Genomic DNA, 24,068 nt, shown 5'->3' with positions numbered 1-24,068 from the left:
CAGGACTCAAATGACTGTTCTAAGTAACTCCACTTAAAAATCCACTCCCATTTTATCGAGGGTAATAACACAGTGTATTCATTACTTCTACAAACGAGAAAAGGCCTGATTGGATCTTTCATAAAGCCGCTCATTTGTCATACAACTCAAAACAGAGCCAAATGAGAAAGCCTTGATTTAGAAGTCCTTGTGTGTACAGTTGGATTAGAACTTTATCTGTGTGTGGTCATAGCTTCATGCACATGAAGGCACACAATGAAATGCGATACTGGCGAGCTGTGGATGGAGTCTACACTCATGTCCCGACTGGGGTCAGCTTCGCATCATCCTTTTTATTAAAGCAAACATGGCAGGCTTGATATGCATCACAGCTGATACCCCCCAACGAGTAATCCGAAAAACAAACTGTTTTTGGCAGCCATGCTTGTATGCTATGGCTATAACACCTCTTGGAAACATTCAGAAGCAAATATTTTCCTTGGAGCCAAAGGCATGTGCTTGAGTACATTATCGTGTGAGTGTGTGTCCCCACATGTTTTGTTTCCCCCGCCCCCCCGAGCCTAACATGAAGGACTGTGTGGTCGGACATAAAATGTGACTCCCGGGTGTGCAGTACCTGCAAAGCCGGATTTGCAGAGGCAGTTGAAGCCGCCGGGGAAGTTCTGGCACAGCGCCCCGTTCTTGCAGGGATTGGAAAGGCATTCGTTGACGTCCCTCTCACAGGCCATCCCGGTGAAACCTTCGGGACAGGTGCAGGAGAAACCCCCCACCAGATTGTGGCAGGTGCCGCCATTGTGGCAGGGCGATGGCTGGCACTCGTTGATGTCTGTCTCACACAGGGCTCCTGTATACCCTGGCCTACAGCTGCAGGCGTAGGGCTGCAGGGGGTGGTTGGAAACAAGGATCACTGGGACACTTTCTTCTGTCTTCATATCAGGCCCGACACTGAGACGCCTCTTGCAGCTGCCTCCATTCTGGCACGGGTTGCGTGTGCACGGATCATGGTCCACCGCATCTATTTGCACCCCGCTCTGTCTATATAAAATGTCTTTGATACTCTGGAAGAATGTGGCCACACCACTGGGGTTGACATATTGTCCGTGGCCCCGTTTCACAGCTGCCATTACGAAAGTCTGATTGTTGAGTTCAAATGCTCCATAAAGCAGCACCCCGGTGCCTAGTCCTGCTAGCTGAGAGTTGGCAATGCGTAGGAAGCTGAGGTAGTGGTTGGTAAGGAAGCTTTTGACTCCTTGGGAGTGGAGGCGAATTAGTATGCTGTTGTCCACTGTGGCGTTCGTGAAACCCATGAAGAGGACTCTGGCTGTATTGCTGACTGCACCATGGACGCCATCACTGCTGCGGATGGTTAATTCAAAAGTTCCATCTGTTGAGCGGGCTTTGGAGTTGAGGTTACACGTTCCAGTTGGGATATTAAACAGGCCGGAGGATGGTGGAATAAGAGAGCAGTGGAATCTATCCTGAATGTCAGGGTCTTGGGGTTTGACATCTCCCAAAGAACCTCCAGGAAACATGTTTCCAAAGTAGTGGACAAAGATTTCCATGGACCTCGGCTCCGAGGGATTGTCGTTTTGATCATTTATTTTGACGTGAATTGTTCCTGTGGAGGACATTTGAGGCACACCAGAGTCCTTGATCACAACAGAGAGGTAGAAGTCGCTAATCTGTTCCCTGTCAATCTCCCGACTTGTGGTTAAAACTCCAGCTGGACTAAGGCTGAAGTAGCTGTTGGCAGAGCCAGAACCGAGAAGGCTGAACAGGAATGGGCCTTGGTTTGGTGGTAGATCAGTGTCTGACGCTGTTAGCGTTGTAACGGCAATACCAGCTCTCTGATTCTCCATTACCTCGGCATAATCGTTTGTCAAAGTTGGACCGTTATCATTGATATCTTCCAGGTTCACAAACAGAGTTGTGCTTCCGGTTGCGGGGGGCGTGCCAGTATCCACAGCCAGAACTGTAAGATTATACACAGGAGTTGTTTCTCTGTCAAGCTCTGCAGAAACGGACACTTGGCCAGTTTTTGGGTTGATAGTGAAAACATTTTTATCAAACTCAGGAGCAATGGAGTATGAAAATCGGCTCCAGCTCGGGACCGAGTCTGAGTCCTCAGCACTCACAAAGGTAACAAGACCCCCAGGTGAGAGACCTTCACTAACCTGCACGTCATACAGTTCTTGGGTAAAAACGGGAGGATCGTTGGCATCGAGAATCGTGATGTTCACAAACACCTCGTCAATATCCGCCCCCCGGATGCTTCCGGCGTTCTTCGCCAACACCTTCAGTGAAATCTTTTCCTCTTTCTCACGGTCTAGAGTACCTGTAACATAAATCTGGCCTGTTTTCCTGTTGATGCCAAAGCCCTTCTTTCTACTCTTACCAAAAATGAGGTAGTAAACCACTCCATCATCTCCTTGGTCTCGATCACTGGCGAACACTTCCCCGACCACTGTGCCTTTTGGAGCGGCTTCAGAGATTTCAAAGTAGTACTGTTTTGAGACAAAGCGGGGTACGTATTCATTGGCTCCCTTAAGCTGAATGTTGACATTGGCGAAGCTGCAGCGCTCCTCGTCTGGGACATTGAAGGCCTTTACAGTTAAATGGTAGACCTGCTTAGCCTCGTAATCCAAGAAGCCCTGGGTGGTGATGGTGCCCGTGTTCGGGTCAATAACAAAGAGGTCACTGTCTGATGACTGTATCACATAAGCCATGACTGCGTTGGCTCCAGAATCGCGGTCTATGGCGTTCATTTTGACCACAGTGGTGCCACTGGGAACATTCTCCTGCACAATGGGGAAGTACTCGTCAGGATCAAACACAGGAGGGTTGTCATTCACATCGGTCACGTGTACTGTGACGGAGACATAGCTTGTTTTTGCAATCCAGCCGCCATCTGTGGCTGAAACTCTAAGATCATGTTGTTGCTTCTCTTCAAAGTCCAGAGGCTGAGCTAGGGATAACACCCCCGTCTTACTATTAAGTGAAAACAGACCTTTGTCGTTGCCTGAAGTAATATTGTATGTGATAAGGCCATTCATTTCTTTGTCTTTGTCTCTGGCTGACAGAGTCCTTATTGCCGTTCTCACAACAAGGCTCTCAGGTACAGTAGCTGAGATTTGGCTTTGTGAGAACTCAGGAGTGTGGTGGTTCTCCTCCGTGACTGCAACTCGCAATGACGTCCGCGAAGACAAAGGAGGATTTCCTCTGTCGTTCGCTGTGATGTCAATGAGGAAATATTTATTCATATCAGATGTGAGGGAGGAGGCAACAGTTATCCAGCCAGTTGTTTTATCTAGCTTGAATTTACTAGAGCTGTTTCCTCCTGTTATCAAGTACTCAACCTCAGAATTAAGGCCAAAGTCTTTTTTGTCGTGAGCTACAATTCTAATCAGCCTGGTGCCAACCTTGACACTTTTAGTGACGGGAGTAAAGTAGCTAGGGGAATCGAACTCAGGCGGATTATCATTGCTGTCTACGATGTTTACAATCACCGTCGTCTCACTCATCAGAGGCTTCACTGCCCGGTCTGACGCTGTGACAATGAAGCTGTGGCGGTTGATATTTATGCTACTAGCACCTGTCGAGTTCTGATATTTCAACTGCTGCTTCACAAATATCTCTCCAGAGCTGGCGTTGATTCGGAAAAACTCCGACTGGGATCGAATGAAATAGAAGATTTTGCCGTTGACACCCTCGTCAGGATCTGTGGCAGACACCTGTGTGACCAGGGAGCCCACCTCCGTGAGCTCAGGGTAGTCCAGATAGTAAGAGGGACGACTAAATCTGGGGGCATTATCGTTAATATCCGTTATAAATATGGTGACATCTGTGCTCACTGTCCAGCCAGAGTCATGGGCAGCCACTTTGACAATATAATGACCTGTGTCTTCTCTATTGAGTGGCCTGCTTATTGTTATGTCTCCTGTGTTTGGATTAACGTTGAATGGAAGGCTGGTATCTGTGATCGAATATCGACTGACGGCATTTGAACCAGCGTCCTCGTCCGTGGTGGTGACCCTGGTGACAGTGTAACCCACCGGGGCATTTTCAGCCACTGTAGCGCTAAAGATCTTGGAAAACCTTGGAGCATTGTCGTTGACATCCAGCACGTTGATTATCACTTTGACCGCTGTGTTTTTGGGTGGCAACCCGCGGTCGGTGGCTTTGACTTTCAGCGTGTACTGAGCCGCCTTCTCCCGGTCCAGCGGCCTGGTGGTTCGTATTTCACCAGTCGCCCTATTAATGTTGAAGCTGTTCTCCTTGTTGCCATCAATGATGGCGTATTCAAGCTGTCCATTAGGCCCGCTGTCCAGATCGACAGCAGAGACCATCAGAACCCGCTGAGGTGAAAGGTTCTCCAGTATTTCAGCGTGGAAGGGATCCTTATCGAACACCGGGTGGTTGTCATTCACGTCCAGCACTGTCAGTTCCACTTTCTCATAAGTGGAATACGGTGGGAAGCCCTGATCTCTGGCCTCAATCCAGAGAACGTATTTCTGAACGTGCTCATAATCTAATGGATGTCTGATAGACACCTCGCCCGATAGCTGGTCAATGTGAAAGGCGTTATCCAGGTTGCCGCTGGCGATGTAATATGACAGCGGCCCACCCCTCATGGAGGACCCGGTCACCGTTGTGACAACGTGGTTGGTCGGCTCGCTCTCCGGGAACGTAAACGTACGCTCCTTCAGTTTGATGACGGGGAAGTTTCCTCCAGTGACGAAGCGGACGGTCACGGTGGTCGTGTCCGTTTTGGGGTTAGCTCCGCCGTCTTTTACTCGGACTGTAAGGGTAACTTCTGAGTTTCCGGTTAGCTTCTCATTGGCGGTGATGGCGCCTCTGACGGGGTCGATCTTGAACCTCTCAGAGTTGCGTCCTACCAGGGAGTAGTGCAGCTGGGCGTTGGAGCCCGAGTCCTCGTCGGTGACAGTAACAGCAAAGACCAGGGACCCTAAAGACACAAATGAGTTTTTATGATAATTTGTCTTAATTTTAAAGATGCTGACAATGCAAAAACATGCATAAAATAAATCCATGTTAAGAGCTCTTTCTTGTAAAAGTAAAGCCTTATTTCAATATGTTATGTGTTCTTCTTCTTCTTCAATCAATTTGAGACTTGAGAACAGTGAGATCTGGTGCTTTTAAAGGCATGTACTGACCTGCTGTAGTGGAGGCGGGTATATGGGTGACGTAGGGGTGGTGGTGGAAGCGAGGAGGGTTGTCGTTGATGTCGGCCACCGTCACGGACACGGTGGCGGAGCTGGACAAGCCCTGGGGCTGTCCTCCATCTGTTGCCACCACCAGCAGCTGGTAATTGTTTCTGTCTTCTCGATCCAGCAGGGAGCTGGTGATGATCTGTCCTGTAGCCGGGTTGATGGAGAACTGGCCGTGTCCTCCGGTCAGACTGTAGCTGTGGGACAGAAAGAACAGTAGGACAAGTTTTAGTGAAGGTTGATGAGGCAAGATAACTAATTGAGGTTTTTTTTAGGATTATTTGTAATCTATTCTGTCAGTAGAGTCATTTCTGAAGAACATCCTCTAAAAATACGCTTTTTCAATATAGTCATTTTTACTTTTGATTGCTTTGCCTCATCACTTCTTCAGCAATCTTCTCTGTCTTTGCAAATGGAAAGTTCAATTTGTACAAGTGAAAACCTTTCAAATCCAGCTCTAACCTTAAACTGAGAGCTGCTTATTGTTGAAAAAAGTAACAGATAAAAATACAAACAAAGTTTTTTTCTTTTACTGCACCCGCATATATTAATATGTTTTTTGTGTTCCTAATAAGTTATTACATGGTGAAAGGACAGCGAAACGTATGTAATTACACATAATCACTCTTTTGTTTCTTAAATAATGACTTATTTTCAGTGCCTATAGAGCTACTTCTGTTTCTGCATCATGTGCACATCTTTTGTTACAGTGAGTAAAAAGTGTTTCTGATGTTAAATACTGCCTGTCAGGTGTTACATAAGCTCCTAAAACAGTTTGAACATATTGTTTGCTGCAGTGCCAGTGACTGAAGGCTCTGGTTCAGTACTGTCCTGATGTGGGCTATAGAGGGCACTGTTTCTAGCTTCACAAAAGCACATTTAATAGAAAAAAATGCCCAATAATGGTCACCACATTGTACTGGCTTGACATCAGTTCGGTCGGTTAACTGACTGACGCATCCAGCTTCATATTGTATCGAATGCAGCCACTGTTTTCTGCTCCACTGCTCACAGAGAGCCACTGTGGTTCAGGCTGGAGAACTCAAATAAAAAAATACATAGCAAACAATAAGAATTAAAGACCACATAACATGCATCTCTCCAGGACTGAGGGGCCACAGTCTTTGGCTTCCAGACTAATATCATATTTCACCAGCCGGACCCAGACGTAAATGTAAACTGACACATACATGTACACACCAGTGCATATTTTGAAAAGGCTCCTTGAAAAAGCATCGCCCTCCAGAGATTGGGACAACAAATTACAGAACACCGTGTGAGAGCACAGAGGATGCAAAGTTTATTTGGACATCATCAACAACATAAACTGTCCACAGATGCGAAACACAAGTCCAGAGACAAGTCCAGGTTTTGGGACTGCTGCTAGAATCCAACTAATAACTCAGAGAAACCAGTTCTGGTCTCCGTTAAGGGCCCTGAAACCCCCTCGACCCCCTGATGTGCACAACTCACACTGTCATAGACGATTAACATCCTCATTATCATGTTTTGGGAAACTGGAGCGCACTGCGGTACCCCCCAATGTGCACCCAGTGGGGTTACAGAAGAGGGGGGAGGGGTCGGACTTGAGTGAGTGTCCGGCTTGAGAGACACCGGCCAGAAGCTCTTACATCTCCCCTGTGGCGGGGGCTGTGGGTGTGAAAAAAGCTGTCGTCCAGCTTGAGAATCGCGGCCCGAATAATGAATTTGGGGTGTTGACTAAAACGCTGCAGTCTGCTTCTAAACTCCTGTCAACAATTGCAACATCGACCTGGAATTTCACAAAGCTGGTGATGAGGTAGAACGTTTCAGTGAAGGCGTGAAGAAAGCCAAAAGCCAGTCCTGTATGGGCCTGAAAGGATATTTTCACACCAAGGAATCAAAGCAGAGTAGAGCTGACCTGATTACTCACAGTAGTTACTGGAACTACATACATCTCCTCTGGATTGTAAAAAAAAAAATGGTTTCATTAGTCTCGTGCACACAAAAGATTTTATTCCTGCGTTAATCTGTCAAATGAAGTAAAAATTGAAATAAAGTTTCAGTGAAAATGATCTACTGTTTCCTTGAGAAGTGCCTGGAAAAAATATTCAAATTATGAGGTAATTCATGAATTCTAAAGAGGTAAAAAACATCCACTTTTGATTTGTCTGTTCAGGAAAAAGATATAAAATCTCGTGCAAATATTCTCTTTGCAAACCATTTGCACCTTGAATGATCAGAACAACCATTCTGACCAATTAATACAAACACATTGGAATGCTTCACACTGCAGCAGAGACCAGAGGGTCATGAACTGAAATGTCCTACGTTTGAATTTGGCTCGGGACGTTTGTTTCATGCCGTCACACATTTCTGCCTAAACTCTCTTATAAAAGCATACAAACAAAAAATTCCAAAGGTTAAAAAAATAGACCAACAGATATTCTTTATCAGTGTAATCGAGACCGTTAGTGAATTTGTGTCCGCTGGGTAATTGGGAGGGTCTTTGTTAATTTCTTGCCTCAGACGCCTCGGTACCAAAAAGTCTGAAATAACCTCAGCTTAAGTGGTTTTTTTAAATCAAATGTGATATACAAATAAAGTTTATTAATAAATTAAAATATGAAGCATGACTTTTATGTGGGTCAAAATATGTTCAAAAGAATAAAAAAGGGAAATCCTCCAAATAAAGGACATTTAGATATTTTTGTGCTATTCTCCAAAAGGCATTCCCTAAAAGTAGAGATAAATGATCAGAAAATAAAGGAACCAGAGAAGTCCAAAGGCCGAGGTCTACCTTATCACCCCGTTGACGCCCACATCTGCATCGGAGCTGTTGACCAGCAGCACGTCTGCTCCCGTCGGGGCGTTCTCCATGATGGTGGTGTGGAAGGAGGAGGAGGTGAAAACAGGGACGTTATCGTTCACGTCGTCCACCAGAACCGTTACCGTCCCCGTTCCGCTTAGAGACGGAGAACCTGGAGATGAGAGGAGAAAAAGAAACAAAAACGATCAGTGACAATGGCAGTTAGCTTTTCCTTCAGCAGCACACTAAAAAGAAGTGAAGGAGAAACTGCCTCGACGGCCAGGACAGAAGCCACTCATTACACGTTCCATTCACATGACGGACCTGAACATGGAGCAGTATTAAACTGACAGAATTATGAACTCCTTTTTGTGCCACAGCGAGCTGGTAAAGGGTAAACAGTAACATGTGAGTGCCATTAAGAGTCCCATTTTGACTTTGGACACATTATTGCTCATGACTTGTCTTCTGCATCAAAACTCACATTGAACCAATTCATTTCTCCTGTGAGGCTTCAGCCACGATATTCCTTCTGCATTAATGCAGGCAAATTTCTCTGGCCTCCGGTTCGGGTTTCCATCGGCCGTACTGCCACATCAACTCAGCGCAGAGCACTTCAAAAAGGGCTCAATGTCTCTGAAACCAAATCTTTCAGGCGTCCTTCCTGGGGTCTTGGACACTCATAGATTTCATTTCCACAGTGAGGTATCTATTTTAAGGTGCACACCACTGAGCGAGTTAGTCTGTGGAATTTGAGCGAGGAAGAAGTGCTATTTTCAGCAAAAATCTAACCGTTTTTTTTCTCCCTGAGCGGGTGACGAAACGGGGCTCGCTGGGCCCTCGGGGGGGATGGATTTAAATCAATAGCAGATGAAAATGCGCCGCAATGCAGAAAAGAAAAAAGATTCAGACATCTGCCTTGCTTGAGCTGGCCTTTTATAATCCATCCTTAAAAGGAACGCTGCACTGCCTGATACATATTCCAAACATAAACAGGAGTTCAGCGGTGTTACTGAAAGTCACAATGTGGGATTTAGGGACATCTTTAAAGGCTTGGGGGCTTTTGAGCTCTTAATGATTTGCATATATTTACATTGTTTATAAGGAAAGGGAGCACCTGAGGATTGAGAAAAAGATGAGATCTGTGAGCTGCACGAGGCTCTTTTCCCACCTCTTACTTGTAGTTGTTCCCTCCTGCAGCTCTCCTCGGGAATCTATGTGAATGTGTCAACTATAATACACCCAAATAAAAACATACACAATCTTGAGCTTGTGTCCCCTGTGCCTGTGTTCTCAGCTGTCGAAAACATCAGATGCTTGAACTCGCGTACCGTGGGGGCCTGGATTAATAAGAGATAATAAAAAACACTTGGACGGCGGCCACCAAAAATTCTCTCCTAATGCGGAGCTGTGCAAAAAATCTAAACATCAGGAACCTGAGAAAAAAAGAGGGTGTTGAGGGGGAGGAAGGTCAGAAAATAAATCTTGAGGGACACTACGGATATGTTGCTCAGCCAGAATGGATTATCTTATAAATTTGATAAAATCATGTCAACACGCTCATCATATTTGGTTCCAATTCTTCTTATTTGGAAGTGAGATGGATTTTATTTTCCTCAGCAGCCTCCTGAGATGATACATGAGTGAAGTTACTCATTTCTGTCATACTGTATGTCACCAAAAGGAAAGAAACATGAGCATCACTGAGAACCCTTTTGTTTTTTAAACACATTTAGACTTTTTGTCCAGGCACTCGGATTGGATTTCAGGTATTTTAACTAAAGCAATGTGAGCCAATCAAGCACTTTGTTTCAGACTTAAACATCTCGAGAACCATTGGATGGATTGCCATTAACTTTGGTAGAGATATTCATGGTCCCCAGCGGATAAATCGGTCTGACTTTGGTGATGTTCAAACTTGATGGTCACTTGACAATTTTCAAAACTCCAAAAGTACCAAAACTATTACTGTGTATTCTTGGATAAAGAACGAGCATCAGTGTTTTGATGTGTCAGTCACTTTCTGCTTGTTACATGCTTTGTTTCTTTCAAAATAAACTTCCGTGTTCACAGGAAACGTACAGTTTCCACTCACATTTTCACAATAATTTCCAACGTAGGTTTAGTTTGTTTTTAGGATTGCGTACGCAACAAAACTAGTCGGCTAGGTTTGTCAAAAGATCGCTGATTGGGTTTGAATACGTATGCTTGTTACATAACTGGAGTCCGGAAGTAAAGTTAAGTAACAGAACTACAGTATAATAACTCAGCGTTGACATGGTTTTACATGGGACACAAACTGTCCATCCACCCCAACGTCATGACTGAATGGACTGAAGGTTACATTGGAGACACCGGATGCTAACGGAGGCCTCATGCATCGGTACAAGACGCCACAAGGCCCTGACCAAGCTTCGGTACGCGACGCCCTGGGAGACGGACCTGCAGGGTGGGACAAACAGTGTCAAACCAACTAAAGAGGTGTCCTTGGGAAAGAAATTAAATTCTCCCACAAACTCTGCTGCTAAATTGCTGACACTGAACTGTGACCTCGCTGTGGGCAGAGAGGAGAAACAGAATTCCCTTGAGAAGATCAACAAATTTGAACTTTATTGTTGGGTTTGGAGACACCGCAGCTTCTTTCAGGAGGGCAGGGGGGATTCCTCCCAAAAATGAGATTTGAGATAGTTTACTGTAACATCAACTTCACTGCCTGGCCTTGTGATAATAAACAGACATTGGACCTTAAGCTTGTAATGCGTCCAGGTTTTTTGGTCAGAACAGAAGTGGCTGACACAGGGTTTTAGAATAAACAGAGCTGAATTCCAGAAGCAAAATAAATGACACAAACAGAGGTAACAGTAAACAATTTTTCCATCCCAAAGGAGGAACAGAAACCATACAGCACTAATCTTTAGTGACTCATTACCAAAATGAGTCATGTGCTCTGCAGCTCTAGCTAAAGCTTTTTTAAAGAATCCTGTTTATAACCAAATATAGGCAATGTTATATTTTGAGGTGATTATGTATTTCCACCTTTACAAATATTTGTAGTGAGGGGAACTCTGCGTATAAACAAAATACTCCAACACGATTTATACAAGGGATAAGTTGGCGACAAATTTTGTGTCGAATGCAAAGAATAAACGGCGTCCGAAACACAAACTAACGGGAAAATGTAAATTGTGGTATGAGAGTTAGGGAGCATCCAGTCCATTCTGCAACCTCACAGGGCGATTATGTAATCAAAGGACCACAACATGCAGCTGAGTGTCCCGAACAAATGCAGTCAGCAGGATTACTTAGTCAGCATCCTACTTGATTGCAGCTGTCTAATCCGCTCGCCCTTAAGGCTGCGGCGTCACACGTTCAAGTGCGCACCCTGATTGGATTGACACGAATCATCGTATTCGGGGGAGGTTGTCATGGCAACAGATTAGAGCAGCTCCGACTCCTCCTCGGCTGATCCTCTTAATTTGAGGATGCGATTCCGAGTCGGCAAGGTGTCCGTATCGCTTTAAGTTAACCGGCGCCGGAGCTGCTGCTGCCGGGCAAAGCGTGTTTGACAGTCAGCGGCTCGCTAAGGCTGTTGTTGATCAAAGATGTTTTGCACAGGCTGATACTTAAGTGGCTCTGGGAGCTAAGTGGCTTTGTCTATAAATGCCATTAGCTCTCACCAAGACTCGGAGCGAATGAGGGAAATGGTTTTGGTTTTCGTGCATCGAGCCAGCTGCTGTGTTTCTCTGAACTCAAACTGCCTTCTGTTGTGCAGTTTTCAAAAGCATTGTTTTCCCACTAAGAAAGGAAGCAGGCCGAGCTACAACGCTAACCCAGTATGTGTGTGTATATGTGTGTGTGTGTGGGTGTGGAGAACATTGCCCTCCTTCCAGGCGTTTCACTTTTGCACAGGATGTGATGTCACAACCTGTTTACTGCCTCGGGAGAACACACAACCTCCACCGCGTGACCTTTTGACCTGTCGCTGTGTCTGTCACCGAGCGAATCAGGGACTTTGAGGCACAGGACACTGTTGTCCCCGAGCTAATCCTCAGTAAGCATGGAGCAAAGACACCACAGACACCCCCCACCCCCTGAACTGTGCTCCAAACACCCGCTAAAGCCCCTCATGACGCTCCGTCCACGTGACCCTGAACCTGTGCCGACCCCGCCGCCGTCGACAGCCGTCGCTTCCAAACGGGGCGTTTTTTCCCCCGTCTTTTCTCGGCGTATCACTTCTCACAGCATCGTGCGCCTCAGGACGTGCCTTCTTAGCCTCCTGGGGCTCACTGATATCACATAACCCCCTGGCAGCTGTCCCCCCCCCCCCCACCCCCTCCTCAAAACCTGCTTTCCAACGTGTAAAATAGTTCAGATCTATCTTGTTACATCGCGTGGGCCGACAGATTTAGTCATCACGGAACTCTATATCTCGGCAGGTATGCAAATGTATGTAAATGACAGTTGTTTCAAATAGTTGTGGCGAAGGGCGAGACATTCTTAAGACGCGTACGGCGGCGGCGGCTGCTAAATAACGGGGTCCACGTCGAAGCTGAGCACGTCGCCTGCTTCCGATTCTTAAAGACTTTTTTATGCTGTAGAAAATAATCTCCATCGCCTTGTTTTTTTTTGTTTTGGTGGAGAGTGGAGTGACTCAACAGGAGAGGAATGCTCTGAAAGAGTGCTGAGAAATGCCAGCATCTCGTCCAAACAGTCTTTGCTGGAATCTGGAAAAGCCGAGGGGAAGAGTGTCAGGGTCAATGAGTTAGACGACATGGCTCATACAGAGAAAGGTGGGGGGGGGGTGATGGTGAGGAAATATGCCTACTTTTGGCAGCACGCAAAAAGGCCGACTGCTGTATGACAAATGACATAATTTTGCCATGGAAAGAGAGCTGGTGGAAATGTGCTGCAGGCCGTCAGCTGCCTACCAGTTTCTGCCATGCACTGAGGTTAGAAAAGTATTTTTTTCCATCGGCAAATCCTAACCCCAGACCCCGCGATTCTTTTTCTTTCTCCAGCAGTTTTTGTAAATCTTTTTTTTTTTTTTCACAGACGGAGCCTGTTTCATCTGCCTGATGTCATTTGACTCCATGAAACAAATCCATGCAGCTACAAGACACGAACGAGCAGATCGCAGAATGAGATTCAAAAAATGATGATCTGGTGCTTATGCATGGCAACGCAAGATAACTGGTGTTTGCATTGAGACCTTTGATTTGTAGATCACTTGTTGGCCAAAACACATAAGGCAATCGATGCACTACCTCACCGCTTGCTGGAGGTTTGTGCCATAAGCATAATCTTATTTCAGGGGTTAATCTTTCATTACTTAGGAAAGCAAACTGCCGCAACCCGACACTTCTTCTCCTGGTGATTACAGCCTCGCTTCATCCCTGTTTACCGCACGCCGGAGAGTTATCAACATCATCGTGCATAATAGCAAACTGTGTGCTTTTACACGCGGAATTTGGCCGAGGCTAGAAAAATTGTTTTGGAAGCAAATGCCACTCATCCCTCACAGTCCAGAGTGTGTGTGTGTGTGTGTGTGTGTGTGTGTGTGTGTGTGTGTGTGTGTGTGTGTGTGTGTGTGTGTGTGTGTGTGTGTGTGTGTGTGTGTGCATTTCATCCAAATTCATCTTGGTTATTATTGCACATGAGGAAATGGGGTTTGGTTCCAGAGCAGCATGCTCTCTCAATCAGTAAAAGAAAATAGTGGATCTTGTGGTACCGCGTTTCCATGAGGTGGTTTTTGCCCCAGAGAGAGAGAGCAGTATGGATACCATGAAGGATAAGTCTGCGTTAAGTCCTGGTGATAACCCTGTCTCCAAGACGGAGGATTCCTCCATGGGAACACATCAGACTGATGGTGTTCAGATAAGCGTTTATTTTTAATCCTATGTGCAGCCATTACACTATGGGATGAAGCAGAGCGACCCTGGCGTCAGTGCGCCTCCGTTCACACAAAGCAACTGAATCCGTCGGGGCTCTCGAGCCACATGAGGATTCCTCCCCGCTTTAATTGAATCTTGAAAACGCCATTACCATTTAATTAAACGCAGCACATTCCCCTTCAGATCTGGGAAATGACACAGTTGGGGCAGTGACAACCAAAACAGAGCCCTCTGTTTGATATTTCGCAATAATCCCAGAAAGAACTTAAAAGTGCTTGTTAAACTGGCGGAGGGAACAACACTGAATTCTGCATGCTAATATTTCACCAATCAGAGCAGTTTGTTTGCGCCGCGGATCACGTTTGGAGAAAAGGAAAATCAGAGAGCCCAGAATAACCCCTGAAGAAACAATAACGAGCTTTAAGGACCCTGAGACTAAACTAGACCAGCTGACCATCTGTTGCCTCCTCTTCCATCCTGCAGATCCACAGACAGTTTTTCCTCCTAAGCCTCTCAACCCAGAAAGTATTGTCTGGCATAAACATATGGCGAGGTCTAAGCACCTTATTAGTGTACATTACCACCGGACAAATCACATTAACCTCCAAGAAGGTGCCGTGGCCATACTCTCTGAACCGGAGGGGGTACAAATACATGTGTTAGTGACGATTACGCGACCTGTTGCAGCTGCTATGGGGGCGCACACTGCTGCTAGAGCCTCACAGGGGGGGGTGATTTGAAGGAAACAGCAGCAGCCACCTCCTGGGAAAAGGTCTGCGGGTCGCCCTGAGTCGCTCAGTCTAAGCCGTGCTAAGAAGCAAGTTTGAGTGTCTCTGCTGGCACAAGAGATAATCTCTTCCTTCAACATATCAGTGACTGACGTTTCATCGAAACCTCGACAAACAAGGGCGAAGCTGGGACGTCCAAACAAACCGGATTCATTCCAGTCCAGGACAGGTTGACTTAGGGAAGACGGATGAATGTGTAAATGTATGAGACAGCCCATCTGTAGCCTGAAGCTTAAGGCTAAACGGTTAATTACGGTTTATGGACTGCGGCTGGATTGTGCTCTTAAGGGACAGCGTAAATAAAACACATCATTACTCAGGAGAGGGAGGGGGGGGAGAGAATTGGCCGCCATCAAGGGGCGAAATTGACATTTTTCTGCCTCTGGGAACCTGTTGCTTTGCGACAAAGCTTCTTTTAATGCGACCCCGTCCCGCACCCATGAATGGCCTCGGCGGAGCGGAGTGCAGGGTGCGAAGCTGTCCCAGCGCACAGTTTGCCAAACATAACAGAGTAAACAGAGGTTTTCTCACACTTAACAAGCAGGAGAGTGAAAGGGAAGAACGCTCCGAGCTGCAGGAATAAAGGGGAAAGAATATTCCCTAATAATACAGCCATCTCGGAGGCAATCGTCAAATTAAATCTAATGTTATACTGCTTCCCAGTTATTTATGGAGTGCGGCGTCTGACTGCTTTTGCATAATTTCTTCCCCATATGTTACGGATAGGGTTTGGCGGTTTGCAGGCAGGGCAAGGGAAGCATAATCGACGGGCTACAAGTGCTGCTTTTTCCTCATATTTTTAGGGGCCTGTGGTGAAACTTTATGAAGTGATGTGCCTTTTGTGTTTTTTATTACAATGGCGCTTTCATTTGCTGTGTTGTTGAATATCTGGAAATCTCTATTAAGCCGAGCATGTGTGGAACATTCTGTACTATTCCACGGCGACACCAGCAGATCATAACCAGCGTGAGGGTTAAGGACAGCATAACTCACTCATAACACAACTCTATAATGTTCATACGCTGGCCACATGGATATGAAATATGACATTGGGAAAAGCGCTAAGGAGAGAAAAAACATTCACACACATAATAACGTACTGCAAGTTGGTTAAATAGAAAAGTAAGTCATGAACAGCTACTATGCGTTCTGGTAAAAATCAGCTTTGCCAGAACTTGAAGTTCTAACCAGAGTCCTCAGAGAAACACAGCAAATAAACATCATTAAAAAAAAGTGGATTTTGCCAAGCCAACCATCCAACCCACACCGGCTTATTTTTATTTTTTTAAACCCCATTACTTACCAAAGCTATTTACACAAACACTCAGATGGAGCTATTGTTAAAGTGTACCAGGGAGTGGAAAAGAGAAAACAGGCGGTAGGAAAAAACTCTGCAAGCTGCACACAGTTTCTTTTTTTTTTTTAAGGAGCTAATCCAGAATGTTACTGCTCTGTTAAAGTTCACTTGAGGAACCTGATATTTTATTTGGCTAAGTCTTGTGTTGCCACTAGACTGCAGACTGGCTGAAGCCTTCAGAAAAAGGACCATATTAAAGATTTATTATGGCAAGTGTTGGACGGTGATCTAGCAATGACCCGGCCGTGTTTTGACTCCGTGTTATCAGTGTGCATACAGGACTTCATTTCCTTTACATTTATATTTGGTTTAATGTGCCAGAGATGAATAGATACATACTTCTTGTTGATTTTGTTCAAAACATGACGACAGGTGATGGACAGATCATTATTCAATTAATCAAGTCAAGGGGGGGAGAAAGCTCAGGAACACTGGAAGGTTTATGCAGCAGATCCATGGGAGCCATTTAAGAGAATAAAAGATCCTGCTTTAATATAGAGATGGTCATTAAAAGTATTTATCTGCTAAGCAATGGTTTAGCATCCCAAAACTTCCTCTCACCCAGCAGTCAAAAGGCCGAATACAAACAGCGTGGCACTGTGGAGCGATGTGCTGGAGGGATGTGAAAGACACGGGATTTCTCTATGCGACCGTATCCGCCATTATAGGCCTGGGCCGAGGGATTTACTGTGCCTTCCCTTTAATAAACGTGACCAAACATGGTGCATGTCAATGCATCCCGAGGACACTCTCACCACCACATGCAGACTCACACAAACTCGGGGAAACCAACACAATGCACAAATGCACAAACTCACACAGACACAGATGTCTCAACACACAGGGAAGGCAAAGAGTACGTGCGTGTGCATTACTGTGCAGACGCAAGCATTTGCATATATACAAACTTACATAAAATGCCACATAAACTAGTTTATCTCTTCAATTTCATCTAAATTGTCCATCAAATTTGATACATTTTAACTCAATTTCACAAGGAGACATCTTATTTCCAACAAGAGACGCACAAAACAGGGTGTGTAAATACATATTGAAATCCTCAAAACCCAGACAACAACAGAACAAACTAACCCATGAATAAAATAGATGATTATCCATATCAATAAACAAACACAGAACAATAACAAACTTATAACTTTGCACCATATTTAATCCTAAACCTTAAACGTCTTGTTTGCTTTCCAAGGCTGTTCCATCATAGCCACTAATATATATATAAAAAAAAAGCTTCTGGCAAATTTATTTGACTTAATGAGAAAACAGTTTACACAGAAAAAGGCAAAGTATTAACTTCACATGATCATTACATTTCTGAACACTGAAAAGAAGTGTTTAGAGAATGGAAAGAATGCTATCAAACTTGTTGGTTCTAATAAAATGCTAATCGGCTGTAAAAACACAAACCATACCAGCTGCCAGATGCATAAAAATATGTTTTTTTTTCAACCACTTAAAGCCATTCCATAAACAATAAGTGGCACATTCTTCCACGGGGGCATAACTTGTGCGTTGCTAAGCAGTGGCTTACAGATCTGACTCGCCTGCAGCTGATTCCAGATGTTGGCCCCGGCGTTGAGATCAGCCTCGGACGCTGCATCCGCCAACGTCTCCAGCTATCTGCACAACTTGTTAACTCAGAAATGCTGTAAACAACTTTCCGTAAACAAGGAAGAAAGAGAACAAACAGACACGTCCAAGGTCTGATCTTTGAGTTTCCTCTCGACAAGACGCCTTGTAAAACACCTTTAAGCAGCTTATATGGATGCCACATTTCGGAGGTGCTGCGCATAGATTTCTTTTCAAATAATGCCAGACGTTTGCCAAATTCTGCTGCTCCCCCGAGCCAGAACCCATTGTGGGAACCGGCACCCGGTGAGCTCTTTTGTTTCCATTCACTTCTTGACAGATTTCAGTCAGGCACAGAGCGTCCTGAAGCGCCGCTCAGACTGCCATTCATCAGTTCACCTTCACTCAAATGACTGAAAATGTCCCGTGAGGTTTGGTGCACTACAGCACAACACACAAACACACATCACTGCCCGGATACGTGGAAGTCCATCTATGATTCTCTGATCATCGGTCATATTCGTGTTAAAAACCAGTTATCTCCTCTGCTCATGATGAAGCGTTTGTGTCTCGCAAATACCAAATATGACATAACAACATATTTTCTTTAACAAACCGATAAATTAATTCATTGCCTGACAGAGTTATACTTGTACAGACTGATTTTTCTGGGGCGATAAATGTTATTTTTTTCTCTTTATCTCTGTTATAATGTGTCTTGGAGTCGGACCAGTAGCAGTGCAGCAAGATAAAGGCAGACGTTAACATGTTGAGATGGATGTCTGTGGTTGAAAATGGGTCACGGTAGACGGCAGAACAGGAGACATGTCTGCACCATCTACCTTCGACATTTCCTGCTAGATAGCGCCTGGGAGAACCATTTCCCCCCGCCGTCTCAGCCGAGGCCTCAAAAATGTGAGAAAATGCTGCTGGGTAATTTGGCCTGTACTATGATTATGGGTTTTTTGATATTTTGATATTCTACCCCAAATCCCTCTTCTTCTTTTTTTTTTTCTGCCTCTATCCAACATCGCAATGAAACGTCCTGTCAAAATATTTTGGAATTGTTGTCAGGGTTCTAAATATGGACTCCTTGTGAAGCGCACAAAAAAGGGAATCGAATCCTAATTAGTATGTTCGCTTGTTGGGCAACTTTGTCCATGTGGCACAAACCTCTGTGGAGTGTGTGAAGCAAGAAAATGTTGAGAAAGCATGAGGAGCAAATACCCTTTGACATCGGAGAATCTCATGCTTCTGCACAGATTTTTGTTTAACACACTCCTATAATGAAAAATTACATAAAATGTCACAATCTCCCCAACAAATATGCAAATTACTCACTGACTATGTATTAGATATAACATTCCATTCGACGATCCATGCAACATTGTCTCAATTCTCACCAAATCCTGTGCACAGTCAAAAATAAACCGCGTTATGATCGGTCACATGGTCAGTCCAGGAATGAAACAGAACCACCCTCAGACCATGACGGCCGTGCCAGAGCAGCTCGGGGGAAACATATACTTAGCTGGGATACCATGTGATTTGGCTGCGACGGGGATACGCATGTACTCCTTTAAACTGCACATTAACTGGCCTCTGTGCAATAACAAGTTAACCTTTTATCTGGCTATAACAAGATCTACCGCCGTAACCAAATAAACAGAGGATGCTGTTCAATGGAACCCGCTGAAAGGACTTCTGGGGAATAGGTCAAAAAACACCCCCTATTTTGCAAGCTAAAAACTCCTGAATGTTTAGTTTATTGTGCCACAATAAAAAAGAGCACTGTGCCCACTATGAAATCAAAATGCTGTTTGTTGACACTGGTGTTAGTTTATGAAAATATTCTTTTTCGGCTCAGATTTTTTCCTGGCCGATTACAAAATATGTTTCTAGCTTTGCAAAAATTCAACAAAGGCCATGTAAGGACATATTACATGAAGCTCAGTCCTCAGGCCTTGTCATAAGTGGAACAAGTTCAATGTGGTTCGTGTTCAGACGTAAACAACACTATAACGTGAAACATAACACTAAAACTTTATTTACTTGGAGAAATAAAAAACGTCAGACATTTCAAGATGGTATCACCCGCCGTTGCAGCTGAAAACCTCCACCATGGTCTTACCTGAGTCGGTGGCTGTGATCAGCAGGATGTATTTCCCCTGAGCCTCGCGGTCCAGAGTCTGGGTCAGGCTCAGCTGACCGCTGGACGACAGGCTGAAGGCGCCCTCGTCGTTCCCGCCGCTGAGCATGTAGCTCAGCTGGCCGTTGGCACCTTGATCGTCGTCTCTGGCAACAACCTGGAAGACACAAGAAAAAAAGACAAGCCTCTTCAGGGATTCTGGGGATCAAACTTCTTCTTCTTGTGCAAGAAAAATGTGTTTTTCATTTCCAGCAGCCGAACTGGAGGTTGTCCGGAATAAACAGTTAAGAGGAAGTTGTAATAGCATGGCAGCGGTGGTGGAAAGTAACATGGACTAGACTTTAGTACAGTTTAACTTCTGTGTTTCAAGAACAAAATGGGATAAAATACCAAGAGAAAGAATATGTAACCTGTCAAGAAGACTCAACTCTTCTTCTTACATGTTAAAAGTTGAATATATAGGCAGTAAAACACACTCTTGCTCAACACACTCAGGTGTTTTTTCACTACAGCATTACCTGTTCTGGTATGACCAGTTGTTTATGTTGTTAATGTTATATTGGTGAACTACATATTGCTGTAGAACTGACATTTATGAGTCAGGGTTGTTGACTGTATGATTGTTTTCTTATTGTGCTACATTTATGAGATAAAGTAAATATCAGAAAAGGTTTAAAAAGTCTTGCTTTAAGTAAAGAACCTACAAATTGAGTTTAAAGTCCAAGTGAAACGGAAGTTTGAGCATTTTTCATTTCTGTACTTTGACGTATCTCACAGTGAAACAGAATGTTTGAGGAATCTAATGTTAAACGAGGGGTTGAAATTATATAATACAATACAATATAACCGGAGATGTGATCTAAAAGGGATAAAAAGGCATTTTTATTTTTATTTTGACTTAAAGTTCAGGTCTTACTTAGTACCTACTCAGTCATTTTTAATCACTAGAGATCAACTCGTGCTTTTGGGCTTTTAAAGTTGACTCTGGAAATCTCTGGAAAAAGCACACCAGAGCAGTTTTCCTGTTGTTTTTTTCCCACATGTTTTCTCTTCTTAGAAATATGTTGCACAACTCACACAACCAAGTACAGCTGGCAGTAACCCAGCATATCCACCTTCCTGAGCCTTTTCCACTGAAGCAGCTGAGGGTTAATCACCATCGCGGTGCTGGCGGCACCATGAAGGTAATTGTTGAGCGAAGGAGGATCATTACTTTATTCACTTTGTCTAATCAGACTTTCCCAGGGAATCCACAAAAAAAAAGAAAAAAAACACTGAGTACGAAACCATTATTCAGCCTGACTTTTCACCCTCGTACTGCAGCATTAAACTACCACACTGCACTGGTGAGCCCAAATGCATTGTGGGCTCTCCAGCCATCCCTGCTGTGCATGCCGCAGACAGCCAGGTTAGCGCACAGATGTGTGTTCCTGTGTGGCAGAAGCCCACCACGTCTGGACTCCCTTCCCACCACATAACTGTACCCTCATTTCCTCACAAGGTACACAAGCAGAAAGTGAATGGAAATCACGCCGTCACTGGAAATCAGTCTATCCCCCTCCCTGTTTTATACATGGCTCATTTAGTCATCAGGGTTGTTGAGACGTTAATTGCTCTGTCATGCAATTTAGCCCCGTTTCATATTTCGGTGAAATTCTATAAAGCCCTAATTGTGCAGAGTAAATTGCAGTAATATATCATTTCTGTATCATTTCAGTCACGTATTTGTCATGGCATTTAGCAAAAATAAGACCACCATGCTAAGTGGTTTAGTGCACCGATACGGCTCACATACCTGCACTTATTAAGTTAGTATTACTACAAATTTGGTTAAGGCATTAGCTTATATAAGGTTCTTAGAACTGTCATTCAAAACACTGCCTTCTTTTCACTCAGTAAGTCCTGTCAGTGAATGTTAATGGCGTCCTAACTGGTTATAATGTAAATGAATGTCTTGACGAAAAGAGAAAACAAACACACTGACCTGCAGAATGTTTTTTGGTAGGTTCTCCAAGTTCTCCTGCACATTGACAGTGTAAGGAGAGAGCTCGAACGCAGGTGAGCAGTCATTCACGTCCAACAGCACAATGTTGACCGTGGCGCGGTCCACCCTGGGGCTGCTGCCTCGATCGGCGGCTTGGACCACCAGCGAATAGGACGAACGCGCCTCTCGGTCCAGCTGCTTGGCCACCGAAATCACCCCTGTGACCGAATCGATCCTGAAATCAGAGTTGGTGTTGCCTCCCGAGATGGAAAATCGGATCTGCCCGTTGGTGCCCTCGTCTGCGTCGGTGGCGAACACCTGGATGACATCTGTCCCGGTCAAGGTGTTCTCCTCGATCTCGATGTCGTAGATGTTCTGCGAGAAGCTCGGCGTGTTGTCGTTGACGTCCAGAACCAGCATGGTCACGGCCATCGTCGAGGACAGAGTCGGTTCGCCTTTATCGGTAGCTACGACTGTGAGGGTGTAGTTTGAAAGCTCCTCGCGGTCCAGTTCCCCAACCAGCCTGACGTCTCCGTCGATGGTACCGATGCTGAACTTGTTGCCAAAAGGCCCTTTGAGGGAGTACTCGACGTAGCTGTTGGGTCCGCTGTCGGCGTCTGCGGCCTTGGCAGTGAACACGACCGTGTCCACCGGCGTGTTCTCCTGGATGTAGGTCATCCTCTGGGAGGTGAAGGTCGGCGAGCAGTCGTTGACGTCCAGAAGAATGATGGACACCTGGGCGGTGCTGGTGAAGCGGGTCATGGGAGGAGGAGCCAGGTCGTTGACGGTGACCACCAGGTTGTAGAAGGATTGGATCTCTCTGTCCAAGGCCTTCTTGGTTTGGAGGACGCCGTCCTTGCCGATGACAAAGTGGCCCTGGGAATCTCCGGACGCAATTTGGTAGAGGAGCTGAGCATTCGGACCTGAAACACATACCATGAGGGAATTAGAAGAGAATAATAATGATAACTGAATTATTTCAAAGGTAGATTTATTTTACGGTGATGTTTTAAAAGCTACAGTGAGTAAGGGCAGGTTGGTTAGCTCCATCTTCACCACCCTGTTTGGAAAACTATTTTCTTCATGAACCCTTTAATTGTTTTGTCAATCAAATGTCAGAAAAATGCCTGTTAGAATATCCCACAACCATGAAATCTTTAATTAACTATCATGTTCACATTGGAGAAGCTTAACCCGGTAAAGTTTTGTCATTGCTGCTTTAAAAAGTGACTAAAACGATTTGATTAAAGAACTAGTCTTTGCATCCATGGTGCAGTCAGCTTAAAGTGCTTCCTGCCAAAAGATATTCAACAACAACGAGACAAACTACTCTGTGAAAAATTGAAATCACATTTGTATTTTGCTACAAAGTTAAATTTATTGCTTCCCTGGAGTGAAGAATTGAAAAAACCTGGAACCAAAATTGAATTTGAGTAAACAGGAGGAATCTGTGATGGGGAAAGAATTAAGTAGGAGACTACTCTTATTAAATCTTCTTTTCTGTACAACTCAGACTGAGAGTTTGGGTGTATTTTTAACTGCAAAACCTGTCTAGTGGCACCTCGAGTGCCAAAAAGAAATTAATCTACCAAGAACTATTCAGTATGACCTTGAATTTAAAGAATAGCCAGATAACAAACACACAGTACGCCGTGTTAGAGGTTGAATGTTGATATATTTTTGACTAGCGTCCATTGTTCCAGATGTGATTGTTAAATATCCCCGTATGCGTCTCAAACATATGTGTTATCTCTATCCATTTCCACAAATTGTGCATGAGCAGCAGCTGGAGCTCTGGCTGCTACTCTTGTCCTCCAACAAGACGATCCATTCATGTAGTGTAGCGCGACTGATCGCTATCAAAAGACAAAACAGCACTGCAAAACACTTTAAACTGATAGTGGTGTTTATGGAAAACCCCTCACACTGAAAACATTTATTTAAATGAGATGAATGATGCTGTGACCGAGTTGATGGATGTTGTGAACTATCTATCCTTGAAATCTGGCCTAATCTGCAGCACTGCCCTGGAACTAGGGGGCTGAAATGAGCTTAAATTGAGCGTCTGTAATTCAACTCAACGGGGTATTCATGTGGAAAGCGCCGGCACCTTCCCACACTCAGGCGTGTATTTACAGTACACAAGTAATCCTTTATCAAAAGCTTGAGTGCTACTTCTATCAGAGTTCAGGCCACGCTGTCTAGAGACAAAGTCTGGGGGTCGTGGGTCAGGGCTTAGGACGTGCTAACAATGGCGGCGTTTGTATTTTGACAGTGCAGAACGGACGCCATATAT

At 44.8% G+C, this 24,068-nt stretch overlaps 1 protein-coding gene across 1 annotated transcript in view; it reads right to left on the bottom strand.

Annotated features, from left to right (window-relative positions):
- LOC129089778 (protocadherin Fat 4) overlaps positions 1 to 24,068 on the bottom strand; it is a 103,558-nt gene that overhangs the window by 18,116 nt on the left and 61,374 nt on the right. The window contains exons 5-9 of the mRNA XM_054597143.1: positions 21,773 to 22,695; positions 19,771 to 19,945; positions 8,008 to 8,188; positions 5,175 to 5,425; positions 617 to 4,966 (exon numbers count right to left, since the gene is read on the bottom strand). Of these exons, the coding sequence (XP_054453118.1) occupies positions 617 to 4,966; positions 5,175 to 5,425; positions 8,008 to 8,188; positions 19,771 to 19,945; positions 21,773 to 22,695 (5,880 nt within the window). The remainder of the gene's footprint in view (positions 1 to 616; positions 4,967 to 5,174; positions 5,426 to 8,007; positions 8,189 to 19,770; positions 19,946 to 21,772; positions 22,696 to 24,068) is intronic.

The sequence above is a fragment of the Anoplopoma fimbria genome, chromosome 4, assembly GCF_027596085.1.
Source record: "Anoplopoma fimbria isolate UVic2021 breed Golden Eagle Sablefish chromosome 4, Afim_UVic_2022, whole genome shotgun sequence".
NCBI classification, from domain to species: Eukaryota; Metazoa; Chordata; class Actinopteri; order Perciformes; family Anoplopomatidae; genus Anoplopoma; species Anoplopoma fimbria.
Note: the sequence above shows the minus strand (reverse complement) of the source record. Positions and strands in the feature narration are given on the sequence as shown.